This window comes from Rhinatrema bivittatum, chromosome 1 (genome assembly GCF_901001135.1).
Source record: "Rhinatrema bivittatum chromosome 1, aRhiBiv1.1, whole genome shotgun sequence".
NCBI lineage: Eukaryota > Metazoa > Chordata > Amphibia > Gymnophiona > Rhinatrematidae > Rhinatrema > Rhinatrema bivittatum.
Window position 1 is genome coordinate 726,093,769 of NC_042615.1, and position 26,682 is coordinate 726,120,450.

General features: G+C 45.6%; 1 protein-coding gene across 2 annotated transcripts; it reads right to left on the reverse strand.

Moving 5' to 3' along the window:
• On the reverse strand, positions 1-26,682 carry HSPB3 (heat shock protein family B (small) member 3). Of its 2 annotated transcripts, none has more exons than XM_029577332.1 (3): positions 26,574-26,682; positions 13,068-13,101; positions 1-1,061 (listed from the first exon to the last, which is right to left on the reverse strand). In XM_029577332.1, the coding sequence occupies exon 3, from the start codon at positions 1,057-1,059 to the stop codon at positions 610-612; it is 450 nt and encodes a 149-aa protein (XP_029433192.1). In that variant the 5' UTR covers positions 1,060-1,061; positions 13,068-13,101; positions 26,574-26,682; the 3' UTR covers positions 1-609. The 2 variants fall into 2 exon arrangements, with proteins under 2 accessions (XP_029433192.1, XP_029433184.1); XM_029577324.1 differs by having other exon boundaries at positions 26,177-26,676.

A 26,682-nucleotide genomic window follows, 5' to 3' on the forward strand; every position in this document is an offset into this window, starting at 1 on the left:
TTTGCAATCACAAAATATTTTATTATCCATGCACTATTTTCCATTGAAGTTACTTTAGTACCTAAAAAAGCTAATGTACTAGAATTCCCAATATTGTTTATAAAGCAATATCCATTGTGTAGAAATATATTTTTCTGCTTAAGGTTTTCTCCTATTATGTGTCTATGGAAAAAATACTTAGTACATAGATTCTAATATCTCTATAAGTACCAATCTGAAACTTACTTGTCCATGTTAATCTTCAGTTTATGACATACATTATATATAATATATATGTATATTTTCTTTTCTTTAATTCAAACGAATCTTCAAAGAAATCTTTGACTAGGGTTACATATACGTTTGTTTCAAATACTCAGATTCACGTAAACTGATATCCTATTGCCTAAGCAGAACAGCATTACAATAGACAATTTTCAGCTGGTATTCTCTCCATAACAATGGTAAAAGTAAACAATAAAGCTTGATTTACAGGGTCAAAGAATTCATGCATAAATCTTTGTTTTATGCCCTTTGTTAATGTAATAGTTTTGCAGACAATGCTAAATCTAATTATTTTATAAAAGCCACATTGTGAAAAATACTCTCCTGCTAGAAGTAATTAAAGCTTTAATTGGTTCTCATGAGATCCTTCATTTCAACAGCCAAAATGCCGTCATGGCAGAAGACAGCAGACAAATCCTGAGCCTGAACTCCAGCTGGTAATTTGTAGGTTCTAGTAAAACTTCTTGAAATAAATCCATGTTCATCCATCCTGCATCCATGTTGAGCTTTGATCAGGAGCCAGCCTTCGAAAATCTGAATAATAATATCTTCTGGACGGAACTGCACTACATCCAGGAGGACCTGGAAGTTGGGCTTGCCTTCATCTCTGCTGTTATTCCGAACTTCTGTCCCTCTCTCTGGTGCATCTCTGTTCTTTCCCGGGTCGGTCTGGGCTGGGCCAGGCAAGGCATATAAAGAGTGGTCTAGCCTGCACGTTTCCTGATCTTGTTCAGTAAACTGCTTCTGATAACGTTCAGGAGTCTCCACAGAGTGTCTTATGGTTACTCTTTCCATTGCTGAAACACAAGGGTTTGATCAGTGAACAGTGAGTGAAAGACAGATTCCAGCACTAAACTTTCTCAGCTCCCAAAGCTGTTTATCAGTTGATGCAGGCTTTATTTTTAGAACTGGCAAAGTCTTACAGACTTTTTTTGGTCTGATTCCCCACCACAAAATTTCCATCCTCTATTTTTAAATCGACGATAAGCACTATTTCAAAGTATGACTTTAAACTCCTGCAACCAGAGATTTGGTTGTTTTCAAATAAATCTTTTTTTTTTTTTCGGAAGAATGATTTTTTTTTTCAGTCTTTTTCTAACCTGCTAACTTCAAGACACCAAGAACCATGCAAGCCACCAGTTAGTCTTGTTTATTTTCAAATGGTTGTTTTTTTGTGTCTTCTTTCTTCCCATTGCTGGGCATTGAACGTTAGGTTATCATGGCCTCACCACATTGCCTGCTGCAGCCCACAGTACCTCGTCTTCTCTGGTAGTCCCCAATCCACTTTACAAATTAGGCATCATGCTACTTAGCTTCTGAGATCTTACATGCTCAGGTTCTCCTACAGTAGTAGTGCTAAGGACAACATCTAGGAAATCTGTAATTTGTACTGGCAATGGGCCAAAAAATGAAGAGGGCAAAAGAAGGATGGAGTAGTGGTGTTATATAAGGGGGCTTTGATGGTGACCAAGTTAACCTATCACCAGATAGTCGGATCAGAGTGTCTACTGGTCAAACTGGGCAAGTGACTGAACCTAGGAATTTTGTTAGTATTTCAGGCCCCTGTGGAAGATAGGACATTGTAGAATCTCTTAAGATCTTTTTAATTTGTTTTCATAAGTCTCCCTAGTACTCAAAGATTTAATCATATTGGAAGATTTTAATATTCCTTTTGAGTCTTGAAAGGATCCTATGTTCAATGGTTTTACAGGAGTTGTATATTGTATTGGGTTTAACTTATAAAAATTTCCCACACAACAGGAAGGCAACATAGAAACATGACAGCAGATAAGAACCATTGCTATTTAAAGGTCAATCTACAAAAAATGTATTACAAAAATGTTCTGTACATCACCTGGTAGCAAAAATCGGCATCTGTTCAATAATTTGATAAATGGTGCCAACATTTTCTTTATAATAATCATAGTTCTAAATGTTTTTTTTATTTTTTAAATATTGAGGTCCATATTCATAAGCCATTTAGATAGATAACTTAATAGTTATCCATCTACCTGGCTTACCTGACTATATTCAGCCATTATCCAGCTAAATTCTAGCTGGCTAATTAGGTGGCTAGAATTTAGCCAGATAAGTTAGGAGAACTGCCTTCTACTCAAACTGAAAGTTATGGAGAACCATAGCAATGTAACTGAAATCAGTTATTTTCCATTTTTAGGATTTATGTACTGAGTTTGCCCCAATCAGAAATGCAGCAGGCCGCTACCCCTGAACAGTTCCGACCATGGGACACTGCCACCAACTGTTCAGGCTCCTCCTAGGCATGCGTGCGCCGGTCTTACTGTTCTTTAAAGGGACCATGGCAGGAAATCCCTGCGGCACCCTCTGATAACATCAGGACCTGCTCCATATAAAAAGCTCCCTCCAGCACGCTACAGACACCTTGGCAATAGGTAATCTTCTCTGAAGTGTGCATTACTTCAGTGTTCCTGCGTTCCTAATCCTGGTTCCTAAGTCTCTGATCCTGTTCTGCGTTCCTAGTCTGTGTTTCTGAGTTTGTTGTCTTACCTCTGGTTTACCTTTGCTTCTTTGTGGTCAGTCTTCATTTCCTGTCTTCCTTGTGATCTGGTCTTTTGTTCTTCAGCGTTCCATCCTGCCCGCCTAGCCTGTCTCCTCTTCCTGCCAGCCTTTAGTTCTGCCTGCCCTCAGATGGATCCTTCTAGTTGACCTCTGCCTGGATACTGACTTCGCTTGACCTCCACCTGCCACTGACCACTGCCTGGACATCTTCTCCACCTGCTTCTCACCTGCGCTAGACCATGGCCCGCTACTCCATGCTCTGGTTGGCTCTTCACTCCCACAGGGGCTCATGCCTATGTTCAGCCTGCCCTGGCTCCTGAGGGTTCAACCTAAGGAGAATATGGGCTGATATTGGTGAAGTTGGGCCTCTACCTCTGCCAGCTCTGCCTGCCAGTGGTGGAGACCTGCAGGGCTCCTCCCTGCAAGTTGTGCCAACTCCACCTCAGTGCAAGTGTCCACTTCCACAACAGATTGCAGTGGCCATGGACTTGGCAGATGTTACTGCCCTTCAGACCATTCCAGGTCTACCTCACAAACTCCAGGAGCAATAGCGGTTCCTTGAAGTCTTGGCAGCCTCCATAGAATGCCTTAATACTTGTTTGGACACCACTGTATCTCCTACTGATCCAACTTTTCTAGTGACTGCTTCCTGAGCACCAAAGCCTCCGCTTTATCCCATGCTACATCTGCCAGCTCCTCCCCAGTATTCCAGAGACCCGAAGCAGGGTCATGGTTTCATCAACCAGTGCTATATGCATTTTCCCTGCAACCAACACTGTTCACCGAGGATTCAGTCTAGACGACTTTCATCCTTTCTCTCCTCGATGGCAAGGCCTTTGCCTGGGCCTCCCTGCTGTGGGAATGCTCTGTCCTGCTACTCCAGGACCTGCATCACTTCGTGATGGCCTTTAAAATGGCTTTCCGTGAGCTTGGCTTCCTGGTAACATCAGGCTCAGACCTCTGCTCACACCAGAGTTCTGGACCCTGGCCTTCAAACTCAATTGGAGAGAAGATTACCTGAACACAATCTTCTTGGAGGGATTATCCTCCAAGATAAAGAACAAGGAGACAATCAGTTGTATGCCAAATTTGAGAAGTGTCTATTCAAAAAAAGAGAGCCTTCCCTTCCTGGGGTACATTTGTTGCACTCCCCGGCCATGGCAGGCTTGCAGCCGGGCTCACTCACCCCCAATGTTGGGCCCCCGGAGCTGGCCCAACTTCCTTGGCGGCGGTGGGTAGTCGCCTCTGTGACCGTGCTCCCTCCATGTTTCCGGGACCCTCCTGTGCTGCTGCAAGCTCCTCAGGGGTCGACCGGGCCTCCCCAAGTGCAGCGCAGGGAGACGCCGCCACTTCAGCCTGTTGGCCTTAGGCGTGCATGCGCGTGCCTCTCTAGGTTTTGAAGGAAAGCCTCCCGTAGCCCCAAGTAATGTCATCAACCAGCTCCACTATTTAAGGCAGGCTCAGACGTTCAGAGCCTGCTTTGGCAACAAGTCTCCAAGCTTCTCTGTCATGTGCTTTGTTGCTACTCCTGTTCCAGTTCTTGATCCAGTACTTGTTCCAGTTCCAGTCCCATTCCCTGCTCCAGTACCTGTTCCTGTTCCAGTTCCTGCTCCAGCTCACCTTCTGATGGACCTCCTTGGCTTTGACCCTTTGCTTGAACTTGACATTGCCTTCAGCTGCCTGCCTTCAACCCTTTGCTTTGACCTGACCTGACCTTTAACCGCCAGCCTCGACCCTCTGTCTGGACCCAACTTCGGTTCTCGTCTCATCATACCATATTCGACTCTGAGTGCCCTCTATGCAACTTGCTCCTCGCTACACTGGACCATTTGCAGTGATATGGCAACTCAGCCCCGTAATTTACCAACTACAGCTACCCCCACTTTGGACATCCATAGCGTGTTTCATGTATTGCTGCAAAACCTAGAAAACCTTCTGAACCTCAAGAAATAATTTTGGAAGACAACTCTGTATACGAGATAAAGAAAATCTTAGATTCCAGATGCCAAGGCAAGAAATAGGAGTACCTTATCTCTTGGAAGGGATTCAGTCCTGAGGAGAATACTTGGGAGCCCTCCTCCAATATACCCTTAAAACCTCTTTAAAAAATTTCATGCTGCACACCCAAAGAAGCCCAGACCCTCTGGGAGGGGGTTTAAGAGGAAGGGTACTGTTGCACTTGGCGGTCCGTGGTATGGGGCCACAGACTGTCAGTATTACCTCCAGCTCTAAGACACACCAGGGATTCCCTCTTCTTGGGGCAGACCTCCCAATTGGAAAAACAGTAGACCACCGTGCCTGAACAGGCCTGATGCACAGGGTGACGACGCCAGTTGTTCGAACTCCCCCTGTTCTTCAGCATTCCATCCTGCCTGTCTGTCCCACCTTGTCTTCCTGCCAGACTTCAGTTCTGCCTACCCTCGGACAGATCCTTCTAGTTGACCTCTGCCTGAATACTGACCGCTTGACCTCCGCCTGCCACTGATCTCTGCCTGGATAATGACTTTGCTGAAACTCCACCTGCCACTGACCATTGCCAGACTCTTTCTCCACCTGCTTCTCAACTGTGCCAGACTATGGCCTGCAACTCCATCCTCTCATTGGATCTTTACCCCCGCAGAAGTAACAGCATAGTGGCAACATACTGTTGCAAATAACATGAGCATGAGTCCCTCTTGCTGTGGCGCACTTGGTGCAACCTCATGAGCTGGGCCCTAGGGTTTGCACCAATGGCAAGTGAGCGCGTCTTGACATGAGCCAGGCTATGACAGAGTCCAAGGGGCTAAGACGGAGGCAGAGCTAAGGCTGAAGCTGAAGGCTGAAGCAAGACCAAAGCTGAAGCTGAGGACTTGAGCAGAGCAAGGCTGAAGCTGAAGACTGAAGCAAAAAACTGAAGCTGGGTGAGTGAAGCTACACGCAGGACCTTCCTGCGAGTGGCAAGCATAACACTTACTTCCTGGCGCTGCCATCCCCATTTACTGCAATGGACTAAACTTCCATTGTGTTCCTACAAATATTTATACATTTTCTGCTCAAATTGCGGGGATATTGAAATTCACCAACTTTATTAAGCAATTGGTGAACATTATTAAAAAGGTCAACCAAAATAAAAAGGAAGACTCCTTTTATAAAATTGTCAAAAGGACAAAATGAAAAAGGCATTTCAATTCACTGGTAAGTTGGTTGCCATTAGATAAGACTGAGACAGTGCATCTCAGTATTGAGACCCTTGGGTTGCATTGCTCCAAGGTTAAAAATCCAAACAGCTTCTCTATAGTTTAGCTTCTCCACAATGTCTCCTCCTCTCCAGTGGAGTTGGTCATGTTCTAGGATATCCCAGTGCATATCTTTAAATTTATGTCCCATTAACAAGCAATGAGATACAAGGGGAGCCTTGATTTTCTCAGTACATAGGCAACTGCAATGTTCAATCAACCAGAACTTAATCTGCCATTTTGTCCAGCGTACATAAATTTTCTTACGGGGCAAATGATGATGTAAATCGCGCACATAGTAATGCATGAAGTCCTAGATCAGAGCTGATATACATTGCCATGTGTTAGATTGTAAGGGAGATACCAGATGTTCTACTACTGTATGCAACAAAATATGAATACTGACCTCAGAGGGACACAGACTTTGAAATATGGATGCTGACATGTATGTTCCAGCAAAGAAACACTGTCTCAGCAGAGAGAAACTAGTTAAGAACTTTGACTTTGCTACCTAGCTTATCAGATCAGCTTGTGGACTATAAGCTACTTTCTAAATAAAATTTAAGTAGCCCTAGGACAGCTAGGGCAGAAATGCAAAAACAACTTAATCGTCGAACAGTTCATCGGATAGGAGCAATGACCCCTCATGAAAAAGGAGGGTCAGCGACCTGAAATGCAGAGATGACACCATCCACCTGCTGCATGACTATGCATGAACTTTTTGCATATTCATCAACTGTCTGTTATAAGAAAAGGCAAACAAGAAAAAAAAAAAGGAAGACCTGACAACGCGGAGGCATCAACTCTGACCCTCCCTGTGTCGAGGAGGAAGAGGATCAGAGTATCCAGGGAGACTGGAGAGAGGAAAGCTCTGCCTGATATCTGGCTGCTGGCCATGAAGCCAGAGATGGCTCCAGAGCTGAGAGATGCCTCCTCAACCCAGTCAGTACCAGGACCAAGGAAGCAAGCCTTTTCCTCGAGACAGTCCCTGAGAAGTCCAGCCAGAGACTGCACTAGAAGTAAACAGAAGGGAATCTCCCAATTATGGGTTCTTAAACAGTTATGCCCATACTTATCCCAAGTGGTACAGGACTTCAGGACAGAGCAGGGCAAGCTGATTTTATTTCAGTGGTCCAGACTCTTGTATTATCTAGGCTGAATTATTGTAATGCTGTTTATGCTAGTTTATCTAAAAAACAATTACAGTGTTTACAGATTATCCAAAATGCTGCTGCTTATATTGGAGGTGGTTTAAAATCAATGGGACCATGTACCCCTATTGTTAAGAACCTTAAACTGACTTTTACCTTCAAGGTTCAAAATGAACTTGGCCTGCTCTATTTGAAGAATAGTTTAAATAGATATGTGCCTATTCACTTGTGCCTTTAATCTAAAGTCAGAATGCAAAACCCTGGATTCAGGCCAGGTGTCCTCTGCTGGTTTGGACCATCTGTTGTCTTCACCTAAGGTAGTCAGGCTTTTACTGTGTAGACATACTAATTTATTAGTTTTGTCTGTTTCATTGTTATCTGTTATTTGTCGGTTTCATTGTACTGCTTCCACTGTGTATGTTCAGATGTTACCCACTTGTAGATCAGTGGGCTAGAAATGTTTTAAATAAATTAAATTCCAGCAGTATTATGCCCAAAAGGAGCTTCTTGTAGTTCCCAGTATTTCAGATGTGAAGCTAAAGAGGTGGTAGAAAAGAGCCTTTTCTGTGATTGCATCCAGGTTGTGAAATAAGATGGGTTACAGCAGTTGAAAGATATCTGCAGTTTAGAAAACATGTTAAAGCTTGGCTTTTCCAACAACAGGGGAGGAGGAATAGCCTAATGGTTAGAGCAGTGGACTATGAACCAGGAGACCAGGGGTTGAGTCCTGCTGTTGCTCCTTGTTACCTTGAGCAAGTCACTTTACCCTCCATTGCCTCAGGTACGAAAACTTAGATTGTAAGCCCTCTGGGGATAGAGAAATACCGACAGTACCTGAATGTAAAGCAGTGTGATATCTCAATTCAGATCAAATGTTGGTAAAAAAAAATAAAGTGTATCCCATTAATGTTTGAGGAGATGGACTAGTGTGAAAACATAATCAAAAGCCTCCAGATCAGGTAGAGATGAACTGTAGGTTTGATGAGTTTTATGATTTAATAGAATTTGAGTTATAAATAATGGGGGTGTTGGATGTTTAGTGAAATAGGCTGTCATGGTCAGGCTGGCTGGATTCTGGTATTCCCCCAGTAGGAGCAGTATAGGACTTCAGGACACAGCAGAACAAGGTATTCCGCCTGGCCTGCCCCCCCTCCCCCTTGGGTTGAACTCACAGTTTCTGGGTGCCGGCAGGACTTTCCTGGCATGGTATATGACGGTAGTTGGGCAAGACAGGAACTAGAGACAAGGCAGGGCTGAAACTGAAGACAAGGACTGCAACTGGAGACAGGCAAGAGCTAGCAACAGGCAGAAGCTGGAGGTGAGGGCTGGAACTGGAGACAGACAGGGGCTGAAGACAAGGGCTGAAACAGGAGACAAAGCCAGAACCAGAGACATGGGCTGGACCTGCAGGCAAGGCAACAGTCGGAGACAAGAAACTGGAACTGAAGGCCTACAGAGAGGAGGGGTCACAGGGAGGACTGGGCAAGAAAAGACAAGGACTGGACAAGACAAGGAGTGGACAGGACAGGATAAGACTGAATTTGACAGGACCATGAGAACAGGACAAAGAATATACAAACACAAGCTAATAAGAAACTAATGCAAAGCAAGGTACATATAAGACAAGGCAAGAAGGCCTAAGCAGGCCACAAGGCAAGGCAGATAAAAATTATAGGGCCTGAAAACCACAAGGCAGGGCAAGAAGGCCAAGGAAGCCACAGGACAAAGCAAAGTAAGGCAAGAAGGCCGCAGGGGCCATACAATAGCAAAACAAGGTAGGCCAATGCAAGGAGCCAAGGTGACTCCATGAATTGGCCCCGAATTGTGGGAGAGACAGGACTAAATAGGACTGGCCTTGCTGTGTCATGGAGCCATCAAGTAAGTGGCTAGAGCAAAAGAAAGCATGGCTCAGTGAGGACCTCTGCTGGTGGGGGGGGGGGGGGGGGGGGAGGCTTCCCAGCAGCCAGGATTGTGATATAGGACTTGGGATAGCATGTCAATGAATAATAAGTTTAAACTGCTATTTGATGTTAGATTTTAACTGGGGATGTTTCAAGGTAACTTATATGTTGGATACTTTTTATGTGTTTTACTTTTTGTAAATCGTCTTGTTTTTATTTATTATTTTCAAATTTATAGACTGCATGTCCTGTAAGACTACAATGCAATTTATATAATACATGTGATGGGGCTTTGCCAGTCACTAACCATTATCCCTATGTGATTATTCTATTTAGGGGCAGTAATTACTCCCATTGCTATAACCCTACCTTTTGGGAGGATAGGCTTTTTGGAGGTATATAGTATATTGGAGCAGACCCAGTGTTTCAGTGGGTCAGGAGCTAAGAAGAAGGAAGGAGGTACGAGATTTCCCCCAGAATCTCACAGCAATAGTGTTTGGAGAGCTGCTAGAGAGCACCCCTGGATTTCAAGAAACAAGACAGGAGACAGAGGAAGAGTGAGGAGCTGAAACCTTTCCCAGAGTTTCAAGAGAGAGTCGATTAGAGAGCTTGATATTCCCCCAGGATCTCACAAAATGCAATTCAAGCATTTGGCAAAGTGGTATTGAGGAAGACGTTTTGAGAAGATTTTTGGATTTTGACTGACCAGTGCCTGAAGGAAGGGCACACCCCCTGGTATCCCAAAGGATTGGAATCGGAGATCTTCTTTGACTAGCTAACAGATTGGATGAAGAGAAGGACATAGACTTTTGAGCCACTAACTCATGAGATTTATATTTTATTATGTAACTAGAGGTTAAAATACGAAAATAAGGAGGTAAAGCTTTTTTTTTTTTTACTGAACTGAAACCTGGGCTCTAAGAAAGCATTGCTGGGATGTGGCATGTTTTTCTTCCCTCATTGAGTATGGTACTATATTAGAAGCAGAGGATGTGCAGGCAGCTGCAAGATGCAATAAAGTTGAATCATCAACCTGGAAGAGGTACTTCCTGGTTTTACAGAGGTCAGAAGAACTTTTAAAAGTTTATAAAATGGATCTGAGCAACAAAAAAAACTTTAAAAAGGCAGATTCTAGGTGGGGAAAGCCTGCCAGAACTCCCACTTTGCATTTAAAGCCTCAATTGAATTTTGCCAAAATCAATTTTGGGGGAGGGGGTCCCATAGCTCTTTTTAAACTTAAAATTGTGACAAAATAAGCATTGGGGCCAAGATGGAGAGGCTTCTCCTAGCAGCCAAAGGTGGTCTGGGGTCTCAGAATGTGCCAAAAATATCCCAGTTAGAACAGGTACCCACAGCTACCCCAGAGTGCCTCTGAAGATCAATATTGGCCAGGGCAGAAATGCCTAACTAAATACATCCTGTGTTTTTGGAGGGGGTTTGTGAGGTTTCAGAGGCTATGCTCTGGAGATGAGCAGAAATGGACCCTCTACATATTTTATTTTAATGAAAGTTTGAGTGGGAATTTTTAAATATATTATGATGTTATAGGAAGTAGGTTTTATGGTAAAGAGGGAATCTGAAACACTGGAAAAGGCTTTGAATCACTTCAAAATCCTTTCCAAATTATTTGGAAGATAAACTTTGGATTACAAAACAAGTTTTCTCAGTGAAAGAAAAAAAATCAAACTCCATTTTTAAACTGGAATCCTGAGGAAAGTGTCTGTCTAAGCAAATGAGCTGGTGACACCATTTTGTGAGCCAGTGTTGGAGGGAAAATTATGTTAAGGCACTAGTGAACTGATACATATCAATTTCTCACTGATAAGGAAATTCAGATTCCATCTCAGCCTCAAGTTATGTCTCAAAATTCCCAAATTTTATTTTCTACAACTTCAATCAAAGATGAGGGTTGTCCATATGTCAAAAGTATATTAAAACTGGTCCTAAATGCCTCTTAGAACTATTTTTTGCTGAGGTCAGCACAGGAGCACTGATCTTCTTGGGTGTGTTGGTTGGAGATTTCAGCTAGTCTGGGTTTGACTAAGTGAGAGAGCAGAAGGCACCTGCCAGTTCTCCTCAGAGACTGCTCTGAAATCCCAGAAATGCACAACAGTGGAGCACAGAGAGGAAGGCACACATCTCCAGTATGGTTGTTTGAAGTATGTGTGACTGTGTTAGTGTGATATTTGTGTTATGGTTTGCTTTGAAGAAATATATAATAATAAATGATCTTAGCTTTCTCTAACAAGGAGAGGGCTACAACTCTCATAATATAGGAGGATACACATATCTTCTAAAGAAGTATGTTCTCTCCAATTGAACTGATCTAGGAGAACCAGAATCTGTACCAGAAGACGGTCTAGTTTTGTGCTGCAGAGAGAAAGACTGGATATATGAAATTGTAAACTTGTTTACAGAAAGGCTTGTAATAGAATCCTCTGAGAAAGCGAAAAGAATAGAAAGGGGTGATAAACAGCAGAACAGCTGCTAAAGTGAGAGAACCATTTTGTAATTTATCTTAAGTGGAAACAGTCTGATACTGTGGTCATCACTGTGCACCAGGTTGAGAATATAGGCAGAGTACACAGAAGTACAGATAATAGTGCTTTAATATTTATTACATCCCCAAAATGAAAATATTTGGTGGAATCTTCTCAGATTATGATTGTAAAATAAATATACAGCTACTGGTTGTGACTACCTATTGATGAGCACCTGAACTTTTACTCAGTACACTGTGTTGCTAATGGGGCCGATACAATAAAGTCTCGTAGAAAGCGGGCGCCCGTTCTCTTAACGCACCCCAGGCGCCCCCAAGGGGGGCACCAGGCAATATTAAAATTAGGGGGTCGCGTTAGCTAATGCGAACCCAATCAGTTTTCGTGACCGCCGTATTCCGGTCACGAAAACAGGTTTTCCTTACCGGCGGACAGCCACGAAAACAGACGCCAATAAACCCGGCGTTTGTTTTCGTGACCGGCGTACAGCAGTAAGGAAAACAGACTGAGTTTTTTCTGCTTTTCTGTACTTATTTTTGATGCGCACAGCTTTTAACGCCTGCTCCAGGCAGGCATTACTAGATGACAGTTAAATGTGTGCCCGAGACGCACATTTTTTTTTTTTTTTTTGCATCGGGAGTGAATGCCTATTAGCCTCATTCACACGCATATGCATGTGACGATCGCTATTAAATTCACTCCGTGTTGGATGCTCGTTGAATATGCGCTAATCCCCTTATTGCATTACGGGATTGATTAGCGCCTATTCTACCCATGTCCGACTGCAGGTTAACAGTGCGCTCGGCTCAGCGCACCATATTGCATCGGCCCCAGAGGGAGGAGAGTGAAAGAAAGTGTGAAAATAATTCTCATCATACATGAGCGAGCATCTGAATTTAATTCCTCTGTGCTGGCTAGAATAAAGATATTTCATTATCTTTTGTTTTCCACAATCAGCTAGCTTAGTTCCTGTTTGTTGCCATGAATAAACACTGAAGGAGCACTCCTAGTACACTCAGGAAGATAAACACGATTAGTGTATTTAGATATTTAGATATTTATAGATAGGTTTCTGACTGCTCCAGAGACAACGTACCCAATACAACAGGAGGATACCAGTCAAGAAGTGACATCCGGGACCCTCTGGCATTCAAGCCATGCCCACAAGCACCGTTGCAGCAAGCCACACCCCTTAGCAGCGGCAGATGGTATGAAGATTCATCCTAAATAAAGTCAGCTAAGTGTATACTTGCCACAAAGTCTAGCTAAATTGAAACTTTTCCAACACCACAAAGAAAGAAAGTACAGAATCACTGCAGCAGCTGTCCTAAGTAATTGTGCCAGTGACATAAGTGAAGGACACAGTACAAAAGCCTCAAATTTCACAGGAACTGGAGAGTTCACTGGAAAAAGAGAGTGAAAGAAAAAAAAAGGATTAACTAGACATACAGTCAAATAACACAGAAAAGAAACAACACAAAACACTTGTTATCTACTTACCTGCAATTAGAGCATTGATTTTGTCCTGCTGCACCTGCAAGACAGAATTGAGATACAAAGATCACTTTCTTCATAGTAGCATTAAATAGTTACTAAATTCTTGATATAGAAAGTTTAGCAGTTAATACTCAAACTATGCTTATCTGATTGTTTTATGGTTCTCTTCATTTAAAATACTTGTTAACTGTGAATTACGGGAAAACCAAGTTGTGTTAACTGGAAAACTTACGGTACCTTTATAGTATTTTTCATTACTTGTTTCTCACTGATTAAACTTGTGATAATAAATCTGACTCGTAGCTCAGGATTTGTAAATTTTCTATCTGCTTACATTCAAGTTTTTTTTTTCTATGTGGGTTCTGCCTTCTCTCTCTTCCCCTGGGAGACTTGCTGGGTGGGTTCTAGACCCCTTTTCCTAATACTGGGAGAACTGGTAAGAAGGAGAATTCCTTTTCTATCCTTTCCCCCTCTGGGCAATTAAAATTAGTGACTCCTCTGATACCACCTGAAAACCCAAAGCTGTTCCAATGCTGCCTCTGCCACCGCAGCAAGAGGGTCACTACGAATTCCCCCCCGAGAGGTGGGAGTTAGAATTAGTTGACCAACAGTTGAAGATTTTGACTTGTTGGAACCCAGTTTGGATATTTTTGCTTTGGGATAGTTTTCTAGATCAGTTCATACCTGAACTGGAACTACACTCTAGCTATCCCACTTTCACTAGTGAGGACATTGTCAATCAGGATGAAGGTGCAAGAGTAAGAAGGGAAGTAAGATGAGTAAGGATGGACAGAGAAAACATTTGACTTTTATTGATTATTGGATGTATGCTGATTTTTATTTTTGTCATTTTGACCTGGATCCTAAATACTTTCTTTTATTTGAATACTAACTACAGATGCCAATGTTTTCACTGAGTTTTACCCAAGTGTGGACTTACTGGGGAATGGATGGACCCCCTTTGTGACTCCTGGTTTCTTCCTGTGGTGGTAATTTTAACTTCCCTGCTCTTATTTTTCACCATCTGGCACCTCCTGGAGTTGTGTGTGTTATACTTGAACTTGGTTTGTGGGCTCTTGGGTCATGGAGAGAGCTGACTCCACCCACAGGAAGAAGCCCTGTGGGGACTCTCCACGACAGGCGGGGTGATGGGTACAGGAATCAGAGATATATTTATTATACAGCAAAGAGAAACACAAGGAGCGGGTTTGTAAACGCAGTCCTTAGGTAGGAAGACCTGAGATGGATTCTCTGGTAGTGGTCCGCAGAGCAGGGTAACCCAGGAAATACTTCCTTCTTGGTGGTTCTTGTGCACATGGCTCCGGTAGTGGTCCGCAGCGTGGGATAGGCCAGAGGTAGATGTTGGCAGCAGGCACAAGACAGCGTGGATCCGGTAGTGGTCCACAGAGTGGGGTAACCTGAGGATCTGCACAGCAAGAGAGAAGCAGAGTTGTAAATCAGGTCTCGTACTCACGCCGTAGAGTTGCAGTAGAGATTTCATAGCAGCAGCAGTGGAGACCTGGAGCAGGAACACTGAAGAGTCGTCCGTAGAAGTAGCAAGAGGTACTCACTAAGCTGGTGAAGGAGACTCGCAGAGAAGGCTCTCTGAGGAGCGGATAGCCCTGAGTGCAGCAAGGCCCCTGAGGAGCGGGTACCTGAGTCACTCAGTCTGGAACACAGGAACAGTGAGGCAAAGCATCTCTGAGAAAAGGAATTGAGCAAGATGGAATCCTTGCTAACTCGTTGGTAGGAAGGTCCAGTAGGCTTAAGTACATGTAGGCAGTGACATGATGCGGAGGAGACGCCCCCAAGGTTCCCACCATGACATGGATAAGTCGGAGGCAGGCGTGCATATGCGTGCCCTAAGTTACACCAGATTCAAGATGGTGACTGGGATCGCCCACGCCAACCCAGGGACGCCAGGGAGGTCGGAGTGCAGAGGCAGTGGTGGCCATCTTTGCCAGAATCAGAGCTACAGGGCAAAATGAGGTGAGCAGCAAAGGTCGCAGCCATCTGCGACCGATGGGCGCAACAGTACCCTCCCTTCTTAGGGCCCCTCCCAGGGGGTTTCAGCTTCCTAGGATGAGTTAGGTGGAATTGGTGTACCATGTCTTTGTCAAGGAGGTTGACAGCAGGTTCCCAGCTGTTTTCTTCTGGTCCGTATCCTTCCCAGGAAATTAGATATTCCCAATGCTTTCCTCTCTTACGTACATCCAAGATGTCATCCACGTTATGTGCGATGACCTCTTCAGCATCAAGAGGCTGTGGATCTGGAGTCTTGTGAGAGAACTCTGAGAGGATGAGAGGCTTCAAAAGTGAAACATGGAAAGTGTTGTGTATTTTCATGGATGAAGGTAACTTCAGGCTGTAGGTCAAAGGACCTAGGCAGTGAAGTATAGCAAAGGGTCCAATGTAGCGTGGAGCGAATCTGACTGAAGGCAGCTTGAAGCGGAGGTATTTGGTACTGAGCCACACCTTGTCTCCTGGCTCAAACTGGGCTGCTGCTCTGTGATGAGCGTCATAATGCTTTTTGGCCCGTTATCCTGCTTCTTGCAAAAGGTCCATAGTTTGAGTCCAGAGTTGGTGAATCTCTTCAGCTGTAGCCTGAGCTGCTGGTGATATACCTGACAAAGGTATTGGAAGTGGTGGTAATGGTTGATGACCATAAACGATCTGGAATGGAGTAGATCCAGTGGCAAAAGCAGGATGAGAGTTCAGGGCAAACTCAGCCCAGGGTAATAGTTCTGCCCAATCACTCTGTCTAGAGTTGACATAGGCACGAATGAACAGTTTGAGAGTCTGATTCATTATTTCTGTTTGCCCATTTGATTGGACTGATTTCAGGTCCAAGGTAATGTCAAATTTACGACACAGCGCCCTCCAGAACTTGGCGGTGAATTGAACACCTCTGTCAGAAACAATGTGTTTAGGCATGCCGTGCAGGCAGAATATATATGCCATATGAACAGCTTGGCAAGTTCTGGGGCAGATGGTAGTCTGGGTAATGCCACGAAGTGCGCCATTTTTGAGAAGCGGTCCACAGTGACCCATATAATTTTGTTCCCACTTGAAAGCTGTAAATCAACGATGAAATCATTTGCGATGTGTGTCCATGGTTCGTCCGGAACAGGTAACAGCTATAGGAGACCCCAGGGGCAACCGACAGGAGGCTTTTGTCTGGCACAGGTAGCGCAGGATTCAACGTACGCTTGGACATCCTTTTTCATAGACGACCACCAATAGAAGCATTGTAGGGTGGCAAGAGTATGGGCCCATCCAGGATGGCCGGTTAACCGGGAGTCGTGAGCCCAGTTCAGAAGTTTCTTCTGTAGTGTCTGAGGAACCACTGTATTACCAGCTGGAACAGAATGGGTAGCAGCCAGAACTATCTTCTCTGGATTGATGATGTGACGGGGTGCATCAGGAACATTTTCAGGTGTAAAAGAGCGTGAGAGGGCATCTGCCCGAACATTTTTATCAGCAGGATGGTATTTGAGCAAGAAATCAAATCGGTTGAAGAATAATGACCATCGGGCTTGGCGATGGTTGAGTCTCTGTGCATGACGTAGATATTCCAGGTTCTTGTGATCAGCGAACACTGTTATCTGGTGTTGTGCACCTTCTAGCCAGGGGCGCCATTCCTCAAATGCAAGCTGGATAGCGAGCAACTCTTTGTCACAGATGCCATAATTTCTCTCGGCTGGAGAAAAGTGTCTGGAGAAAAATGAGCAGGGATGAAGAGTATGTGTATCACTGTGCTGAATGAGCATGGCCCCTACGCCGACATCAGAGGCGTCGACCTCAACGATGAATGGCCGATAAGGGTCAGGATGACGTAAACAAGGTTTCTTGAGGAATGCCTCCTTAAGGGCTTGGAAAGCAGTGACGGTGTCCGGAGACCACTGTGAAGGGTTGGCTCCTTTTTTAGTCATGGCAGTAAGGATCACGGTCAAGGTCGAGTAATTCTTTATGAATGTGCGATAATAATTTGTGAAGCCCAGGAAGCGACGGAGAGCTTTAATACCAGTAGGTTGAGGCCAGTCTTGTATGCTTTTTGTCTTCTGGGGATCCATTTGGAAGCCTTTGTTGGGCGCAATGTACCCTAAGAAGGGAACAAACTCCTGGTGGAAAGCACACTTCTCGAGCTTGGCGTATAGACGATTATCCTGCAGCCTCTGCAAGACTTTGATGACATCTGCTTGGTGGCTCTGGACATCACTGGAAAAGATGAGGATGTCTTCCAAGTATACGACCACACACTGATATAACAAGTCTTGCAGGATGTCGTTCATCATATTTTGAAAAATGGCCGGAGTGTTACACAGGCCAAAAGGCATCACTAAATACTCGAAGTGGTCATTGCGAGTATTAAAAGCTGTTTTCCACTCGTCCCCTTAACGAATGCGGACAAGGTTGTAAGCGTCTTTTAAATCCAACTTTGTGAAGATCTTTGTGCCTTGGAGCCAATCAAACAACTCTGAAATTAATGGTAAAGGATATCGATCCTTAATGGTAATTTGGTTCAGACCTCTATAGTCAATGCAAAGGCAAAGGGATCCATCCTTCTTGCCAACAAAAAAGAATCTGGCTCCCACTGGTGACTTAGATGGTCTAATGAATCCTTTCTGTAGATTTTCTTTAATATAGGCCGACATGGTCTCATTCTCAGATAATTAGAGTGGATAAACTCTTCCTCTGGGTGGTTCTGTATCGGGCTTCAAGTTAATTGCACGGTCAAATGATCTGTATGGTGGAAGCACATCAGCTGCTTGTTTGGAAAATACATCTTGAAATAACGTGTACTGCGGTGGTAAACCAGGGAGAGCAGTAGTGGTGACCATACATGATAATGCGGTTACTTTTTTCAAGCATCTGTAATGGCAGGTCAGACCCCATTGTGATAATTCCATTGAAAACCAGTTGAACTGGGGAGAATGGTCTTGTAACCATGGGATGCAAAGCACTATGGAATGGATAGCTTTCTCGAGGATCAGAAAAGTGATGGTCTCGGTATGCAGGGACCCAGTGCATAGGCAAATGGATTGTGTGGTGAGCAAGACGTCTTCTGGCAATGGCTCGCCATGTGTGGAGGATAGAAGCAGCAGTGTGGGTACTGGTTCGGTAGGAATTCGTAGGTGCTCTACCAATCTTTTCAGAATAAAATTCCCACCTGCACCAGTGCTTGAGTGGCGAATTCAAGAGGCCCAGAGATGATGGAGACCAGGAGAATCAATGGAGGAGATGGTGCAGTCAGACCTAGGAAGAGTCCTCCGACAGATCCTAGGTCTGTGTGTTTCCCGGACAGATAGGACAGGTTTGGACTGCATGGCTGATTCTCCCGCAACACATGCAGAGGCCCATCTTCTTGCGAAAGCACCTCTCTTTGGCTGTTAAGTGGCTACAGCCTAATTTCATGGGTTCGTCTTCTTCTTCAGGATTGGATAATGCTTGGACCAGAGCTGAAGGCAAGGAGCGAGGGCGATTACCTCCGGAGGAGTCTCTTGAGAGGTTTTACCTCAACAAATCGCTCTCGTATACAGTGGTCAATCCATCCAGCAAGGTCAATAAGAGAACAGAGTGTCAGGCAACTCATGTGCGGCAAGTTCATCTTTTATACGGGAGTTGAGGCCTTCTAAGAAGATAACTCGTAAACAACCCATATCCCATAGAAGTTCAGAAGACAGGGTTTTAAATTTGATCACAGAGTCTGGGAGTGGCTTAGTCCCTTGTTGGAGATGTAGGAGTGCTGAACCAGCTATAGACTGGCATGCAGGGTAATCAAATACAGACTTGAAGAGAGTCAGAAAGCCAGGCAAGTCATTCAGGACTGGATCATTGTGTTCCCATAGTGGTGAAGCCCAGGCCAGGGCTTTTCCATCCAACAAGGACAAGATATACATTGTCTTGGTAACCGCAGTAGGGAAGTACAACGGTTGTAAGGAGAAGTGCATAAGGCACTGATTTAGAAAGCCCCTACACGACAGGGAGTCTCCTGAGAAATGAGTAGGGGCAGGCAAAGGAACTGTAGTATGCCCGGTAACCACCGGGGGGCGATGCATTCTGGTCAGAAGTAGGAGAAGTATTCAGTCTGGCGTTCAGCTGATTAAAGGTGGTAGCTAACATCTCCAAAGTCCTCTGTTGCTCCAAAATTCGTTGGGCCAGGCCAGGGATGGCCTGTAAGGCTGAGAGCTGAGCCGGGTCCATGGAGTTAGCAATCTGTTATACTTGAACTTGGTTTGTGGGCCCTTGAGTCATGGCAAGAGCTGACTCCACCCACAGGGATAGGGACTCTCCACGACAGGCGGGGTCTCAGCAGTGATGGACACAGGAATCAGAGATATATTTATTATACAGCAAAAGAAACACGAGGAGCGGGTTTGTAAACTCAGTCCTTGAGTAGGAAGACCTGAGATGGATTCTCCAGTAGTGGTCCACAGAGCGGGGTAACCCAGGAAATACTTCCTTCTTGGCAGCGCGGGATAGGCCAGAGGTAGATGTTGGCAGCAGGCACGAGACAGCGTGGATCCGGTAGTGGTCCGCAGAGCGGGGTAACCCAGGAAATACTTCCTTCTTGGTAGTGCTTGTGCATAGTGACTCCGGTAGTGGTCCGCAACGCGGGTAGGCCAGAAGTAGATGTTGGCAGCAGGCACAAAACAGTGTGGATCCGGTAGTGGTCCGCAGAGTGGGGTAACCCGAGGATCTGCACAAGAGAGAAGCAGAGTTGTAGATCAGGTCTAGTACTCACTTTGTAGAGTTGCAGTAGAGGTATCGTAGTAGCAGCAGTGGACACCCGGAGCAGGAACACTGAAGGGTCATCCGTAGAAGTAGCGAGAGGTACTCAACTAAGCTGGTGAAGGTGAGACTTGCAGAGAAGGCTCTCCAAGGAGCGGATAGCCCTGAGTGCAGCAAGGGTCCGAAGGAGCGGGTACCTGAGTCACTCAGTCTGGAACGCAGGAACAGCGAGGTGAAGCATCTGAGAAAAGGAATTGAGCAAGATGGAATCCTTGCTAACTCATTGGTAGGAAGGTCCGGTAGACTTAAGTACACGTAGACAGTGACGTCATGCGGAGCGGACACCCCTGAGGTTCCCACCATGATGTGGATAAGACGGAGGCAGGCGCACACGTGCATGCCCTAAGTTTCACCAGATTCAAGATGGCGACCGGGATCGCCCACGCCGTCCCAGGGACGCCAGGGAGGTCGGCGTGCAGAGGCAGTGGTGGCCATCTTTGCCAGAATCAGAGCTACAGGGCAAAATGAGGTGAGCAGCAAAGGCCGCAGCCGTCTGCGACTGACGGGCACAACAGTGTGATATAGAATATGAAGTGGTCATGTAGATAGTAAAGACTGCACCGGGGGCCCTGGAAGAGAAGTCTTCCTCCTTGTCCAGACCCGTAGCACTCCTAGTCTAGGATAAAGCACCGAAACAGGGAACTGGCTACATAAACATATATATATATATATATATATATATATATCACATTAAATAACCAAAGACATTAAAATCAATACATAAAATCAACAGTAAAACAATAAATTCACTATCAAACATTCGCTCTCCTGTGGGCTACCAAGGTACAACACATTTGTCTCCCATAGTTTGCTTTCAAGAGTCAGAGTTCACATTATATGCTAAGCCACCTCAGCTCAAAGCTCTCTCACCAACTCAAAGGCCTTTCCCCAAGGCCACTCACCAGCTACCCAGCCACTAACTGAGTTATTCTCACCACAGAGATATTTGGTTCTCTGAGGTCTCTTCACCACCAAAGTCAAGATCGGAAAGGAAACTCTTCTACGCAAGCCAGAGCTGGATTTAGGCATTGGCAACATTAGCATATGCCTTGGGTGCCAAATTCTGAAGGTGCCCAAAAACTGGGACTCCCTCTGCTGCTATCTAACCACACCAGTCCTCTGCCTGTGGGCACCACAATCTTAAATTCAGCCCTGAGTGTTACGAGCGCGCATCGCTCGGTCGTCTCGAGCTGGTGGTGAGCCCTTGGGCCACGGCGAAAGCTAGGGAGGAGCCCCAGCCACACCATGGGAGGTGAGCTGGGCAGGCATGGTGAGCCAGGCGGGTACAGAAGCAGGCACAGAGTCTGACCCTCAGCCGGACCTGCACGCCCATGGTAGCCAACACTGGGAAGTTGACTGATGAACGGTCCTCCGACTGTTCCCGGCCCTTTCGGACCTGCCGCTGGGAACGGCAATGGGCAGCAGGCCGGACAGAGGCGAGGGCAGACAGAGTCCTTTACACAGAAGACGTCAGACAGGGGCTGAAGCAGACATCCAAGACAGGCTGAAGCAAGACGTTGAAGAGGAGGGCTGGAAGGAGACATGGCACTGTCCAACAGGGCGCCCTACTCAGCCCACCCACGGGACTGAGTCGCGGACCACCCCGTCCCAGACGCGCCCTACACAGCCCAGGAAGGCTGGTCGCGGACCACGATGAGGAAAGGAGGGTGCAGGAAAGGTCCAGACGAGCAGGAACTCCGATGCTGGGATACTGACATCCGAAGCCCCTTCGGCTGGCAGGAACAGAAGCTCAAGAGCCCGGGGGACAAATCCCTCCTGTTGGCCACTCCAGGGCCCAACAGGACAGAAGGCTCAGGAACCAGACGAAGACACAGGGCAGAACAACCGGAACTGGAACAGGAACAGGATCAGGCAGCTTCAGGAACAGACATCAAGGCAAGGTCAGGAACAGACATCAAGGCAAGGTCAGGACAAGGAGCCATCAATACATGGAGGACCTGAATCGGCAAGGTTACAGGCGACTGTAATGCTCAATCCGAAGGCAAGTTGCAAGTGACAAGAAAGTCCTTATATACTGGAGGTAGTAGGCAACTCCCTAGGAGGAGCTTGCCAGGACCGCCCCTCGCTGGTCCTATAAATAAGGTGGAGAGCTGCGGGCCGGCCCCTAGGAGAAGGGCGTCGCCAAACAGGAAGTCCAAACGCTGGCATGCAAGCCACAGGCACAGCTAGGCCTCTCAGGCCCTGGAGCAAGTCCCGGGTGGAACACAGGCGAGGCCCTGGCTTCGGAGCGGCCTCCGGAGGAAGGTGAGAGACCACCTGTAGCGCAGCAACAGGGGGGATCGTAACACTGAGGCAAGTTGTTGAACACCTCCTGTGGCCACAGATTTTCTTTCCGTCTTATCAATGATAAGACTGTTGTTTATTACGTGTGTTTTAGTGGATCCTTGGGTGGTGTGGAGATGATCACGCCCATGGAGAGGATCCCCGTGAGGAGCCACAGCACTGGGCTAGACACTATACATAAAACACTGGAAGAACTCTTTTATTATACAGCTTGAAGATAGCCACCAGATGGCAGTAGTGAGTTGTAGTCTCAGGGACCTCGGCAGAGTGAGCCCTTCTCTCCTAGGTGACGTCGGGAGGTTCCGCAGCAAGGAGTTACTGTGGATGAGACAGATGAGATATTAGAGCACTCACTCGGTGTTAGCTGTTATGGATGCGATTCCACCAGATAGTTGTCATGGGTACAGGCACTGAGGCAGGGAGAGCAGGCCCTCAAGGAGTGAGTACCTGTTCCCTGAATGGCACCTGAAAATAGAACAGAGGGCCCCCGAGGAACGGGTACCCAACTTAGTAGCAAACCCTGAAGGGCAGAAGGAAAGCTTCCTGCAGGCAGCAGGGAAGTGGCAGAGTAGCGCAGACAGGAACAGTTCGTGTTCATATGAGCCTTTGCCAACTCAATGAGCTAGCAATCTTGAGAAGTAGATATTACCGGTAGAGATGTGCTTCGTTTATCACGAATTAGGCAATTTCAACGATATTGCCTAATTCGTCGTAGGTCGGGGGCCCCGAACCCCGAAACTGATTTTCCCCGAACTACGAGGAAAATTAGTTTTTCAGGTTTGTACGGTGGGAGGGGAACATTTTTTTTTTAAATAAAAAAACACCCCAAGCATTAAAATTTACTGAAATACAACCCCCCCCCCCCCACCATCCCTATCCCTCCCCAAGACTTACTAACATCCATGGTGGTCCAGCGGGGTCCCCCGAGGGATTTCTCCCTCCGTGCCATCGGGCTTTCTGGCCTGCCTCACATCAAAATGGCACAGATAGCCTTTGACCTACTATGTCACAGGGGCTACCATTGCCATTGGCCATGTGTCAAGGGCTGACCATCGGCACCATCTTGTGCTCCTACCATGTGACAGGGGCTGACCAATGGCACCGGTAGCCCTTGTGACATAGTAGGTCAAAGGCTATCAGCGCCATTTTGATGCGAGGCAGGCCGGACAGCCCAACGGCACGGAGAGGCAAATCACTCGTGGGACCCTGCTGGACCACCAGGGATGTTAGTAAGTCTTGGGGAGGGATCGGGATGGTGAGGGGGTTGTATTTAATGTATTATATTAAATTTTAATGCTTGGGGTGGGGTTTTTTGAGCTTCGTTTTCCCGCGTCGTTTTTTGTGCCCGTTTCGTTTTTCCCCGTTTCGTTTTTCCCCATTTCGTTTTTTGTTCGTTTTTCCAAAAAACTAAGTGAGGAAAAACGAACTTTACCCCGAAGCGTCTGACTCAAAAAACGACCCGTAGAAAAAAAACGAAGCTCATCTCTAATACCCAGATTGGCGTGACATCAGATGAGGGAATGCCCTCGAGGTTCGCGCCACTGGGCATACTTAGACATAGGTTGCACACGCATGCACCCTAGCAGGTACTTGGGAGGAGCAATGGCGTATGGCTGCATCATAGCCATTCCAGGGACGCCAGAGAGGTCGGCTTGACGATGCTGCGGTAGCCATCTTGCCCAGGTAAACGGGAGGAGCCGAGATATGGGTGCAACAAGCGGGGCGAAGCCGAAAACCGACGGACGCAACAAAGACAGGCTAAGAGAGAATTTGAAAAAAAGTTGGCCGTAGAGGCAAAAACTCACAGTAAAAACGTTTTAAAATATATCCAAAGCGGAAAGCCTGTGAGGGAGACAGTTGGACCGTTAGATGATCGAGGGGATAAAGGGGCACTTAGAGAAGATAAGGCCATTGCTGAAAGATTAAATGATTTCTTTGCGTCAGTGTTTACTGAAGAGGATGTTGGGGGGGGGGGGGGGGGGGGGGGGGAGTACCCATACCGGAGAAGGTTTTCAAGGGTAATGATTCAGATGGACTGAACCAAATCACAGTGAACCTAGAAGATGTGGTAGACCTGACTGACAAACTGAAGAGTAGTAAATCACCTGGACCGGATGGTATACACCCCAGGGTTCTGAAGGAACTCAAAAATGAAATATCAGACCTATTAGTAAAAATTTGTAACTTATCATTAAAATCATCCATTGTACCTGAAGACTGGAGGGTGGCTAATGTAACCTCAATATTTAAAAAGGGCTCCTGGGGTGATCCGGGCAACTACAGACCAGTTAGTCTGACCAGTGTCAGGAAAAATAGTGGAAAGTGTTCTAAATATCAAAATCACAGAACATATAGAAAGACATGGTTTAATGGAACAAAGTCAGCATGGCTTTACCCAAGGCAAGTCTTGCCTCACAAATCTGCTTCACTTTTTTGAAGGAGTTAATAAACATGTAGATAAAGGTGAACCGGTAGATATAGTGTATTTGGATTTTCAGAAGGCGTTTGACCAAGTTCCTCATGAGAGGCTTCTAGGAAAAGTAAAAAGTCATGGGATAGGTGGCGATGTTATTTCGTGGATTACAAACTGGCTAAAAGACAGGAAACAGAGCGTAGGATTAAATGGACAATTTTCTCAGTGGAAGGGAGTGGGCAATGGAGTGCCTCAGGGAACCATATTGGGACCGTATTTTTCAATATATTTATAAATGATCTAGAAAGAAATACGACGAGTGAGGTAATCAAATTTGCAGATGATACAAAATTGTTCAGAGTAGTTAAATCACAAGCAGATTGTGATAAATTGCAGGAAGAGCTTGTGAGACTGGAAAATTGGGCATCAAAATGGCAGATGAAATTTAATGTGGATAAGTGCAAGGTGATGCATAAAGGGAAAAATAACCCATGCTATAGTTACACAATGTTAGATTCCATATTAGGAGCTACCACCCAAGAAACAGATCTAGGCGTCATAGTGGATAACACATTGAAATCATCGGTTCAGTGTGCTGCGGCAGTCAAAAAAGCAAACAATTTTGGGAATTATTAGAAAGGGTATGGTGAATAAAATGGAAAATGTCATATCGCTCCATGGTGAGACTGCACCTTGAATACTGTGTACAATTCTGTCGCCGCATCTCAAAAAAGATAATTGCAATAGAGAAGGTACAGAGAAGGGTGACCAAAATGATAAAGGGAATGGAACAGCTCCCCTATGAGGAAAGACTAGGGAGGTTAGGACTTTTCAGCTTGGAGAAGAGACGACTGAGGGGGGATTTTACAGAGGCGTTTTAAAATCATGAGGAGTCTAGAACGGGTAGATGTGAATCGGTTATTTACTCTTTCGGATAATAGAAAGACTAGGGGGCACTCCATGAATTTAGCATGTGGCACATTTAAAACTAATCGGAGAAAGTTCTTTTTCACTCAACGCAGAAACTCTGGAATTTGTTGCCAGAGGATGTGGTTAGTGCAGTTAGTGTAGCTGTGTCTACAAAAGGATTGAACAAGTTCTTGGAGGAGAACAAGTTCTTGGAGGTATTAATTGACTTAGAGAATAGCCACTGCTATTACTAGCAACAGTAACATGGAATAGACTTAGTTTTTGGGTACTTGCCAGGTTCTTATGGCCTGGATTGGCCACTGTAGGAGACAGGATGCTGGGCTTGATGGACCCTTGGTCTGACCCAGTATGGCATGTTCTTATGTTCTTATGAACGTGTTGCCTGGGTAACCGAGATGCAACACAGTTCTTCAAACTTCTCCAGAGCTCTCTCTAGACTCTATTAGACCATCAGTCTCCTGAACCATCCCAATTCAGTTTCCCTTCCCCCAGTTCCACCCTAAGACAACTTTTAAAAAAATTCCCCTTCCCCATTTTTTGTCAAATTTTTTTATCATTTGTTCTTTTTTATATATTCCACAATATTTAATACAATTAAATATTCATCATTTCAAATTGATTTACAATACATATGCTTAAAAACTAAATATATTTATGTATTGTAAGGATGAACCTTGTAGAATTCCACAGCTTGAACTTCCCCAGGCCAATTCCCTGTGCAGGATCCTAAGGGTAATGGGTTGCGACACGGTCTAAATCCACATCTGAGGCTGGAATAGCTCTTGTAAGCCCAGCGCTTGCCTCTGGGTCTCCAACAACCAGAGTCTTTCCCTCAAGTCCTTTCTTTATATCAGGCTTTTGACACAAAGTCCAAAAATAGCCTTGTCTCCTTCACCCAGCAGTTAATGATGCGTAGCAGTTCAGTGCAGGCTGCTTTTTTCAGCCCAGGTCCTTAGACAAGATTTTCTTACAAAGTCCCAGGAGAGCTTTGCCTCTTTCTCCAAGCACAGTTACTTATGGGTGGTTTCCCACATCCCACTTGTAAGAAACTCACAGGCTGAATTACCCACTTTCAGGTGAGAAGGGCTTCAGCCATTTCCTACTCTTCCAGCTGCAATCCAGTTGTGGAAGTTTTCTCAGTTGTCTGTGCTCCTCCTCTTCCCAGGCTCTCCTCTGGGT

What these genes read in the sequence shown, in the direction of transcription:
- HSPB3 (XM_029577332.1), bottom strand. Translation starts at nt 1,059, where the DNA reads ATGGAAAGAGTAACCATAAGACACTCTGTGGAGACTCCTGAACGTTAT.